Source organism: Elgaria multicarinata, chromosome 8, assembly GCF_023053635.1.
Source record: "Elgaria multicarinata webbii isolate HBS135686 ecotype San Diego chromosome 8, rElgMul1.1.pri, whole genome shotgun sequence".
Lineage (NCBI taxonomy): Eukaryota > Metazoa > Chordata > Lepidosauria > Squamata > Anguidae > Elgaria > Elgaria multicarinata.
The window spans coordinates 65934901-65947098 of record NC_086178.1 but is presented as its reverse complement, the minus strand read 5'-3'; the positions used below and the strand labels follow the sequence as shown (position 1 = coordinate 65947098).

Below are 12198 nucleotides of genomic sequence, written 5' to 3'. Positions count from 1 at the left end.
ATATATGAGATACATATGTCATTTGTCATGCTACAAATTAAATATCATAGAATATTAAATGATAGCTAGTAAGAGACATGCTGGACCTCAGAAGTGGTCATACAACATTTTCAGTCAGGTTCCACTGCCACCGACTTGGCTGAAGAAGGTTTCCTGACTGAATAAGGCTACAGTGAAGAAGCCGAGATCTGTAGTATCTTCATGAAAGTGAACGATACATGTCTTGCTTTTGGATGCTGATACCAGCTACCAACCTGGCAGCCACAGCCAGCACGGCCAACGATCAGGAATGCTGGGAGTTTTAGTCCAAAGCATCTGAGGGGAGCAGGTTGAGGGAGGCTGCTCTTGAGACTCTACTGGGCTTCAGCCCTCTCAAAAAAAGATTGACAGGTGGGTGACTTCCTGGATAGAAAGGGTAGACTTCCTTGGTCATCACTATGCATGGAGGTAGTCTGAATTACTACAGAAGGGAAGGGACAGTAATGACTTTAAATCCTCAAAAACATGTGTGACCCACAGTCTACTGTTCCTCTTGAGAAGCAGAGATTAGCTGCAAATCGAGAGAGTGCCTGTTCCAACTTCCAGTAGTTCCAAAATTGCTTTCTAACATGTATTTTCCTGTTAAAGCAAGACATTCTATGGCATTTTCTGGAACATGCCAGAAGGCATCCTTTGATGCATGGGCATTTGCCAGGGAACTGATTTTACATTATTTTTGGTTTTGTCTCATACATAGAAACTATGTAATTGCCCAATTAAGAGTGATAACATGTAGAGATGTGTGGAAAGCTCAACTGGAATTGTTATTTAAACAAAAGATTATTGAGATCAATAGATATTTTTACTAGGTTGCAGGCGAATATCCTAATCACTAGATTAGTTTCCCTAGATGGCAATTATGATGTGGAGCATTCTTGAAAATGCTTAATAGGCCAGGTCTAGGACCACCACTTCATTTACTATCTGCCTTAAGATGTATTTGAATGCTCAACAACTGTTGCATATCAGCTTTTTTATGTATGTATGTATGTATGTATGGGAAAGGCTGAACCGATACCAGTTCCTGTGTTTGTTCAATTCAGCCACAGAATCGTTGCATGCACACAGCCCTCTTATAGCATAGGCAGAATAATGGTAAATCTCCATTGTGGCACATGATGGAAGTCAGAAGGATTTATGACACCCTACCTGGAATGAATGGAGAGCATGTCTGGATTGCTTTTTGCTTTTTTTGCTTTCCATGCATCAACACAGTGGTGCCCCATATATACTTTGCCACGTCACATGAACAGTAAGCATTTCCTCCTTGACTCCCTGCTCTGAAGGTAAAATAATTGAATGGTGTAATTAAAAAGCAAACAAACAACCCAAGTGGTATCATGAAGGGCTGAATATTGACTAATAATTATTCAGACGAAATTGGTACCATCTTTTTGATGGTCATGACAATGGATGGTGGTGATCATAATGTAGTATAAGGGACTGCTGTAAAGTTTTTGCAGACTGATTCTAATTATGATGATGATGTATTTTGACATTAATTATACTTTGTCCTGCTAAAAGAGTTTAATTCATGTTTTGATGAACAGAGAGGTTCATTTGCAGGTCTCTTTCTTTTTTCTCTTTCTTCTCCATGTGCGATTATGCAGGTCTTTATGGTAGGCTTGCAGCTACTGGATCCAGACCAGGGTTGCAGGTTACCGAGGGAGTAATATATGCCACAATTACTATGGGTATGGCATGTTTTCAAACCCTATCACTCATGTGTTACCTTTCAGCATTTTGTCATATGAAGGTCTTCCACTATAATCATATTCATGTCAAGGATTCTCCCAGCCACACATCATAGAGAATAGGCAAGATGTTATATATTCTTTTGCAATCTCTTAACCAAGCTTGAGCTAAAATTGTACGTGTCACTAGTCAATCTTAGCTGTGGAAACAACACTCTTGTAAGTAATTCCCATCCACTTCAACTTCATTGAGCTTTAGAGCAGGAAATCAGTGGAAAAAACATTCTTCCTTGGTAAGAAGCAACATACTGTTTAGAATACAGATGGCATAATGGGATAGTGATTTTATTTTTAAAAAAATAAGGGAAAGTGAGAGATACTGGTATTGTGGCACCATAAGTCTCTTTTGCCTTGAGTTGTGTCTTGTGTGTGGTACAGATATCCCAGGTCCCTGAATCATGTTTTAACTACTGCCTCCACCAGGTATCTCCGAAGCTTAAATCTGTATGGTGATTTATTGGCTTCTTACAGAGACTTCTTTTCTTTTGGGTAATCTTCTGGCACACTCAGGGGGATATTCAAATTCCAGGGTACAGAGTATGGATAGATAGCTAGGGAAAGTATAGCAAATGCCCACATTTCGAAGTGGTTGTTCAAACAATAGACCTGTACCTCATAGCTTGGGTCTATATAGACAACAGCTCAGGTGAAAAAGACTTAGAGAATTTCTTCAACAGGTTTCTTCAGACTGTTGACAGAATTATACCTTGTTTGGAACCCTGGGATCCACTGCTAGTCAATGTAGACAATACTGAACTTGAGCTTGATGGTAGACAAATGTCTGACTCAGGAACATGGTCTCAGATCACCTTGCTGAAGCTGAGCAGATCTAGGTCTGGTGAGTGCTTGGAGGGAAGACCACGTGAGAATCACACACAACCACCTTGAGTTCCATGGTGGAAGAAAAGTGGGATATAAATGTAATGAATAAACAAAACAAATGTAGCTTCCTAGGTTCCTACTACTGAGGGCTCCAAGTCAGAGCAGGACATATATATATATATATATATATATATATATATATATATATATATCTCAAACATTGAAAAGTCACACCTAACATTCTGTAGGCTGGTATCTCTCTGAGATCAGAGATAGCAGTGAGGATGAGGGGTGGCAGGACTTGCCTAATTCTCATCACCTTCTGCATACACAGCCTTCCAGGGGGATTCCTCCAGGGAGCTGGGCTTGGAGCATTAGCGCCCCCCCCCCCCGAAACAACCCCAAGAAGCAGCACAGGCCGGATTTTGGGGTACCCTGGGTCTGAATTAGACCCAGGAGCTGGAGATTCTGCACCATTGAGCTAGCAGTACATTAGTGGTAGAAACGGAGTGACAGCATTGGATATTGCTCAAAGTGCACAATTTCTGTAATCTATAATATTTCATAGGCTGGTTATTAAATTTGGTAAAAGTCTATTCACGTGTTCTGAGATAAGTTTAGAATGAGAATTGAATGCTTTGTACCTGAGGGGAGGGTGCAAAGGCCTTAATAAATGCCGTAGACCATTCTCTACTGTTTTGATTGCATGTTGAACAACCTGTATTTATTTACTAAGCATTTCATATTACTGGGTCTTACAATTACTACACTACCTTATATAAAACAGTTAAACAAGTGTAATGCTATACAGGTTTATTTAAAAGTTAGCCCCATTGAGTTCATTGGGACTTACTCCTAGGTAAGTGGGTATAGGATTGCTCAGTAAATGTATATAGGATTGCTCAATATCCACCCACCCACCGGCAATGCACACCTGCCACTATTCTACAGTGGAAAAGATCTAGCAGTTTATCTACTGGGAAACAAGCAATTGAATGACAATTTAAACCCAATATTTCCCCAACTGAAGCATAGATTTGTGGCTGTTATTTTTTCATTTGATATTCTGGAAGTAGCAACTGACTCATGAGTGGCTCTTGGCAGATAAAAGCTTGCACACCCTCTGCAAGATTTTGCTTTTCCAGCCTTGTTGAAAACATTTTGATAGCATGGGAGGAATGTGCCCAAAGAAAGAGACTGAGCAGGGTGTGTCTGGAGAATAGCTATAAAATGAAAGTCTTCAGTTGTCACAGTTAAAGTCACAGTTTGGATCGGAAAATGAATGAGTTTGGGTCTGTTATTTGGAATGAAGCAAACAGAAGGTCTTTAGTTCTGAAACCTAGCAAACACAAACCAGACATTTCATGCACCCCCATAGCTTGGTATTTTCCTCTGTCAAGAGCTGGTAGTGGACATTCACACATCGTACACTTAGGCTCAGGAACTGCCCAACAAGGGTATTATTGGGTATCACATGTGCATGGCAGTTTAGATTGTGAACCAATACCTAAGTTCATTCCAGATTTCTGGGGAGAGAATGCAAGTACCCATCCTCCATTTGTTTGAATTTCCATGTTCAGAATTTGGCTGTGGGATTCTTCATATTGTGTCAATCTAGCATAATTTTTGCATGAATGTTCCCTTCATGTTGCCTTGTGACGTATGTCCTGGGGTAGAGGACCCAGCCAGCGCTGGAGCAAGGAGCAAACTGAGCTGCTTACTCCAACATGGACTTTACCTAACTCTGGCTTGATCCCTAATGCTACACACTTATTTGCGCTACTACAGCAGTGCTCTTCCATTCCACAAGTGGTGCAAAGGAATAGGTCAATATAAGATGAAGGTCCGGCTTTCATGATGCAAACCTTTGGCTGAGTTCAGACATCATGTTAAATCACAGCTTAGTGTGATGTGAACAAGCCCCAGAGAGCCTCAGGCTTTTAGCCTCCACCCCTCCCTTGTGTCATGGCCAAAAAGAGGAGTTTCCATTTCCCCCCCCCCCATTTTTACTTAACTGTACCTTTTGTGCTTTGAATGGACAAACTGTTGAAACAAGCCAGCTTCATAACACACACTTTTCGGTTAGCTTCCTTCAAACAAACCATAGTTTGTCAGTTTGGAAGACGTGACAAAGTATGGTTAAGCAAAAATAGAAACAAAACATCCAAACTCCTTCTTATGAGTTGCCAGAAAAGAAGAGGAAAGCAGTGGACCATGCAAAGTCAAAGTTCTCAAGGGCTGATTGTTGACACACTAAACTGTGGTTTAATGTGATGTCCCAACACAGATAATGTTGGTTCTGTAATAGCTAATCCTGATTGACAGGATTAGGTTTCTTGTCTGTAGTGTTTAGACAACTTGCAAGCATGTGAAAAGGATGCAGCATGAATTCATTTTATTGTTGTTAGGGTAGGTCTGCACCAGCCCTCCTTATTCACATGTCTTTTTTTAAAAAAAATCCAGTTTGTCTTGATATTAATTTTATATGATTCCTGTCAATATGGACTTCCTCCTCCTGAGTTTTGTGGTTTCATTTGTTGTGCATTAAATGCAATTATAAAATAATGACACTGAATAAGTGCAATTGAACCTCTGCACTCCTATCCACGTGCCAATGATTTTATGCAAAAATAAAAATGGAGAAGGTGTGTGCGTGAAAGACTCCCATAGGATTGTTTAGTAGCTGAGTTTATGCAAGGCCAAAGTCAAAAACAATCCCCTAAGAATTGTGGAAAGTGTCTAATGTGATTGGGTGGGGATCAAATTTCAATATCTAAAAAAAGGATACAAGCTCTGTCAACAACTAAGGTGCAACAGGAGAATGACATTGGGAAACATTTGTCCAGTCATAAGTAAGGATACTTTGGGGGGAGTTAATCCTTCGAAAGGAGCCTTTCTCAGCCTTCCAGGTGTGTTCAACTACAACTGCTATCATCCCCAGCCAATATGGCCAATTTTCACATGAAGAAATCAGGAAGTCGAGTACTGACAAGATTGAACTGCATTAGCTCCTCACACTATTTTCAGTGTCAGGTTGTCAAAAAATGAGCTGGTGCAGACATGCCTTTATAGCAGCATTTGGTTAGCTTCGGATTCTTTTATTAGCATATTGTTTTTGTTTTTTAAATCTTCACAAACATGTGAACATGAAACAGTTCAATAGAATCTAGAATGTATAAAATGCATTTCTCTTCCAGTCAAGTAATGTTATCTGCAATGCCAAAATAACAAAAATACCTACATAAAATATGAGAGATCTTAAGAATCAGCAAAATTGTGAGATTTCCTTTATAGCTCCGTAGCTTTCTTTGTATGAATTAGCTGTGCAAAATATTAGAAGCAAAATGTGTAGAATATGCAAATCTTCATGTTTACATTTGTATTGATTCTATCCGGTGCATTAATCAAATGCAAAAAGTTGAGCAGAACTAAGAGGTACTGAGAGCATTTAACTTTTTCCTGTGAGTTTTTCCAACCATTCACCTTTCAAATAAAATTAGCGTCTGAGCCACATGATCAAATGTTGATCACACATTCAGATAATCACAAGATGGTTATCATTATCACATACAGAACTTAACATCTGATAAAGGCTTTGGTTTGTGGTCTACACCTGGCTTGTGCATGCTGATCAAAGTTGTGTGGGACACAGAGGATAAGTAAAGATGGCATATTTCATTGGACCAGCGTTTAAGCTTTCAAAGCTTTCAAGACACCCTTACCTTTTCTTTGGCGTCCCTCCTTTCATGCATGCTGCAATGTTCTCCAGCTTGCCGAATGGAGCATGAAAGAAGCAAATCGCCTTGTTACCCAGGTGTGCATATAATGCTCTCCCCATCCCACTTGAATGCAGATGATGGAGAAGCGGTCAGCAGCTCCTATGAATCCTACGATGAGGAAGAGAGCAGTAAAGGCAAGTCAGCCCCCCATCAATGGCCTTCCCCTGAAGCTTCCATTGAACTCATGAAAGATGCCCGGATCTGTGCTTTCCTCTGGCGGAAGAAATGGCTGGGCCAGTGGGCCAAGCAGCTTTGTGTGATTAAGGACAACAGATTGCAGGTAAGTGTTTCATTTGTCAGAAGGTGCATGTAAAATAATGCATCTTCTCAATCTGGCCCACCTGGAGTCCTTTCCCAGTTTTTGCATGGTTTACTCCCATTTTAAATTGGGAAATGCCTTTCTTAAGGCAGTACAGAATCTGAGTTACTGGCAGTACAGAACTTTAAGCTAAATATGCTGGTATTTGGGGTATTTTGGCCCCACCCATTAGAACATAAGAAGAGCCAAGCTGGATCAGACCAAAGGGGCATCTAGTCTAGCATTTTGTTCACACAGTTTGCCAACCAGCTGCCTGTGAAAAAACCCAAGTAAGGGAATGCAACAGCACCTTCCTGTTCATTTTCCCCAGCAACATACTGCCTCTGATACTGGAGGCAACATAAAGCCATCAGGACTAGTACCACTGATAGCCTTATCCCCCATGAATTTGTCTATTCCCCTTTTAAAGCCATCCAAATTGGTGGCCATCACTGCTTCTGATGGTAGCAAATGCCATAGCTTAACTATGTGCTGTGCAGATTGCCTTTGGCCTTGCCTTGAGAGCTTCTCCAAAACTGAATTCAGCGCTCAGGCTGAAAAGGGTTCAACACCCCTCTCCAGATGTTAAGAATTTATCAGTGGTTTTCTCAAAGTGAAGAAAGGAACAGTTCCTCACAATCTCTAATGTTTAGAATACAAGAAGGTCTCTGATAGATAAGACCAAAGATCTACAGTCATGTGAAAAAGAAAGTACACCCTCTTGGAATTGTATGATTTTACATATCAGGACATAACAATCATCTGTTCCTTAGCAGGTCTAAAAATTAGGTAAATACAACCTCAGATGAACAACAACACATGACAGATTACACCGTGTCATGATTTATTTAACAGAAATAAAGCCAAAATGGAGAAGCCATGTGTGAAAAAGTAAGTACACCTTATGATTCAATAGCTTGTAGAACCACCTTTAGCAGCAATAACTTGAAGTAATCGTTTTCTGTATGACTTTATCAGTCTCTCACATCGTTGTGGAGGAATTTTGGCCCACTCTTCTTTACAACGTTGCTTCAGTTCATTGAGGTTTGAGGGCATTTGTTTATGCACAGCTCTCTTAAGGTCCCGCCACAGCTTTTCAATCGGGTTGAGGTCTGGACTTTGACTGGGCCATTGCAACACCTTGATTCTTTTCTTTTTCAGCCATTCTGTTGTAGATTTGCTGGTGTGCTTGGTCCTGTTACATGACCCAATTTCGGCCAAGCTTTAGCTGTTGGACAGATGGCCTCACATTTGACTCTAGAATACTTTGGTATACAGAGAAGTTCATGCTCGACTCAATGACTGCAAGGTTCCCAGGTCCTGTGGCTGCAAAACAAGCCCAAATCATCATCCTTCCACCACCATGCTTGACAGTTGGTATGAGGTGTTTGTGCTGATATGCTGTGTTTGGTTTTCACCAAACATGGCGCTGTGCATTATGGCCAAACTTCTCCACTTTGGTCTTGTCTGTCCAAAGGATATCGTTCCAGAAGTCTTGTGGTTTGTTCAGATGTAACTTTGCAAACCTAAGCCGTGCTGCTACGTTCTTTTTAGAGAGAAGAGGCTTTCTCCTGGCAACCCTTCCAAACAAACCATACTTGTTCATAGGGATGTGCTCCGCTTCTAATCGGACCGGCGAATTAGAAGCGGAGCGGGGTGCTTCGCCTCCCCTTAAGGTGGAGGCGAAGAGGATTGGGGGGCCAGCGGAGCGTGGCGAAGAGGATCAAAGTGAAGGCAGATCCTTCGCCTCGATCCAGAGCTCCGCCGGAAAGGTAAGTGGGGTTTACCGGGCCCTGCCGCTGTCGCCCATGCGGCAACAGCGGCAGGGCCTGGTAACCCCCCCTCCTCTCCCTTACCTGCCTCCGTCCGTGGTCCGTCGGCTTCTTCAATTGAGCCCACGGTTCAACCAGGAAGTCTAGGCCGCACTTGGCTGACTTCCTGACTGAACCGCGGGCTCAATTGAAGAAGCCGACGGACCACGGACGGAGGCAGGTAAGGCCCCTCTCCCCCTTGGTCCCTTACCGGGTTCTGCCGCCGTTGCTGCACGTGCGGCGACGGCGACAGGGCCCGGTAACACCCCCCCGCCCTCCTCTCCCGGCCTTACCTGGCACCACTCCCCTCCACTGCGGAGCTCCGATTCGGAGCCGGAGCTCCGCGGCGAAGAGAAGCGGAGTATGGGCGGAGCGGCGCGGAGCGGGCCGATCCAAAATTTTCGGATTGACCCGCAGGGCGGAGCGGGGGGTCCGTGCACAACCCTACTTGTTCAGTCTTTTTCTAATTGTACTGTCATGAACTTTAACATTTAACATGCTCACTGAGGCCTGTAGAGTCTGAGATGTAACTCTTGGGTTTTTTGCAATTTCTCTGAGCATTGCACGGTCTGACCTTGGGGTGATTTTGCTGGGACGCCCTCTCCTGGGAAGATTGGCAACAGTCTTGAATGTTTTCCACTTTTGAATCATCTTTCTCACTGTAGAATGATGGACTTTAAATTGTTTGGAAATGGCCTTAGAACCCTTCCCAGATTGAGAGGCAGCAGCAATTGCTTCTCTAAGATCATTGCTGATGTCTTTCCTCCTTGGCATTGTGTTAGCACACACCTGAATGCTCCAGACCAGCAAACTGAATTTTTTTTGGGCTTTTATAGAGGTGGTCATACTTGCTGATGATCAATTAATCACGGGCATTTGGTTAGCAGCACCTGTCTGCTACTTAGCATCTTAATTCCTATGGAAGCAGTAAGGGTGTACTTACTTTTTCACACATGGCTTCTCCATTTTGGCTTTATTTCTGTTAAATAAATCATGACACAGTGTAATACGTCATGTGTTGTTGTTCATCTGAGGTTGTATTTACCTAATTTTTAGACCTGCTAAGGAACAGTTGATTGTTATTATGTCCTGATACGCAAAATCATACAATTCCAAGAGGTTGTACTTCCTTTTTCACATGACTGTATGTAATCCAGTATTCTGCTTCCCACAGTGGTCAACCAGTTGCCTCTGGAAAGCCTAGATACTAATGTGGTCAAGTAGCAGCTATTAGTGGCGGCGCTGAAAATCTACTGCACTACATGACTGGTAGTGCAGTATTTGGGCGAAAGAAATGGTACAATTCCTGTGCAGGGAGAGACTTGGAGCTCTGCCAGTTAGGGCAGTTCATAACAGGGCATGGAAATATAGATCATACTGCACACATTAATTAGTTTGTTTATTCACACATTAATTAGTTTGTTTATTTAATTATTATTATTTTGTCCTCCCTTTATTTTTCTTCTTTTCTTTCCTTCTTTGTATCACCCCTCCTAAAATTGTATTAATTAATTTTATATAACAGTTGCTTAGGCATCAATTGTTAGGGGACTTATCACTTGTTGGTTACATTAAAATAATAATAATAATAATAATAATAATAATAATAATAATAATGGTGTGGGAAGCTGCCACGGGGTGTGTCCTGCCACTGCCATGCCCTATCCCCATAGGGTGGCCTTCTCCAACTTGGTGCCTTCCAGATGTGTTGGACTACAGCTCCCATAATTCCACAACCAGCTAGGATGAGTGTGATAGAGAGTGAGTGAAGTTGTCGATGAGAATTTGATGCTCAGAGAATCTGGGTGACCATGAACATTGCTTGTTTGGCCATCCCTGCCCTTAACTCCTGGATAGTTATTTCCAGCCATTGCTGCAGATATAATCTACTCTGTGAATGTTTAGGAAATCAATAAGTTAGGAAAAGCCTAGTGTGCTTCCCTTACAGCTGTTGCTATTGGATTATGTAACAGAGCTTACCATTGGAGAAAGTACCAACTACAACCATTTTGTGGGACCGAGAGGATTTCATCCAATAGTTCTTTCACCAAACTATACATTTTGGATCTTCTGTGTATCACTGCTGGTAATCACTATTAGTTCACGCCCATGAAACATCTGAACATTAAATATGAAATTGGGTACGAGCCTTCCTCTTTGTATTGGGTGGTTATTGTTAATTTCCTCTCGTTAATTTCCTATAGTAATTAGTTACTATATGTATAATGTGCACACTCAGAAACTCATAGACTTTGGCTTCACTTTTAAGAAACTATTATTTATTAATTGATTATTTTTTTAAAGTTACAACTCATGATTTAAATAGCAAGTCTTAGGTATTTTAATATTAGGCAACAACACATCTTTAGGTTCCATTACAAGCACCTCACTGCTTCTGTTCCCAGTGCTACAAGACTTCCAAGGACCACAATCCCCAGCTGGATGTTAATTTGTTGGGCTGCAGCGTCATCCACAAGGAGAAGAATGTGAGGAAGAAGGAGCATAAGCTGAAGATCATCCCAATGAATGCAGATGTAATTGTGCTGGGCTTGCAGAGTAAGGACCAGGCCGAACAATGGCTCAGAGTGAGTGGACCGATCTCGTGTGACCGCTTCCATCACTGTCTTCAGGTTATATGGATTTCATGTGCCCACAATCATGCCATGCTAGCACAGAATTCTGACTCCTGAGAACATCTCCATTAAACCACGCACACAGCTCTAGTTCTGAAGGCTATGGAGAGAGAGTTGTACATGTGTGAGCCATGCCTGGAGAGATCTCACACATCCAAGAGAAATTGAACGAATAGGAGGATGAAGTTTCAGTGCTCTGTTTAGTTCCTAGCTCCTTCCTCACAGGGTGAAAGAGTGCAGGGAATTTATATTAGGAACACATTATTTCCTGCATTCAGGTTAGGGTCCATTCCCACTCAGGGAGGGGGTTATCAGTTAGTGATGGAGCACATCCTTTGTGTACAGAAGATCCCCATGTTCAATCCCTGATGTCTCAAGTTCAAAGGATCAGGTAGCAGGTGATGGGAAAGACCTTTTTCTGCCTGAGACCATGGAGAGCACCTGCTGCTCATAGCAAAGTATTCTGGGCTAGATGGACAAATACAGTGGAGGCTGGCGGCTCCGATTTTGGTGGGGCTGTGCATCATTCTGGGTTTGAGTCAGAACCAGCCAGAACTTTAAAGCAGCTAACCAAAGTGCTGAATCTTATCATCAAAATGTCAATTCAAAATTCAAAAGGGGCCTTCACATCAGAACTTCCCTTAGATGGAGCTCTGCCTCCGTTCCCATACATCTTTTAGTGCAGCAGAATACCTTCCATCCTTTACCCTTATTTGCTGGGCTTTGTGCCGGCTTGACTCTCATGACTAATACAAGAGTACATCCAAGAAAATCCCTGTTACCCTTTGCATGTGGGAGGATGAAGGAGAACTTCACAACCCAACCCTTTAGGCAATAATGAAGGGAGCCTTTCTTCAGCAAGAGCTTAGCAAACACTTGGCTTTGTCTGGTTAGGTTTAAAAGGAAAACTTTACAGAGGGACATTTTAGCCCCCTTTTGTGTGTGCTTTTACTCCTATCAAGTTAGCTTTTTTGTAAAAAAAAATGAGTGGGTATGTCAGGGGAAAGAAACATGAAACGGCCAGGATTGAAGAAACAGAAATGTGGCCCCGTTTTACAAACC

At 42.1% G+C, this 12198-nt stretch overlaps 1 protein-coding gene across 2 annotated transcripts in view; it reads left to right on the top strand.

The window, feature by feature from the left end:
* AFAP1L2 (actin filament associated protein 1 like 2) overlaps window positions 1-12198 on the top strand; it is a 114154-nt gene that overhangs the window by 81209 nt on the left and 20747 nt on the right. The window contains exons 6-8 of one of the 2 annotated variants that reach the window (XM_063132695.1): window positions 1650-1733; window positions 6469-6674; window positions 10909-11088. In XM_063132695.1, coding sequence (XP_062988765.1) covers window positions 1650-1733; window positions 6469-6674; window positions 10909-11088 — 470 coding nt within the window. The remainder of the gene's footprint in view (window positions 1-1649; window positions 1734-6468; window positions 6675-10908; window positions 11089-12198) is intronic. The other variant, XM_063132694.1, reaches the window with a different exon arrangement.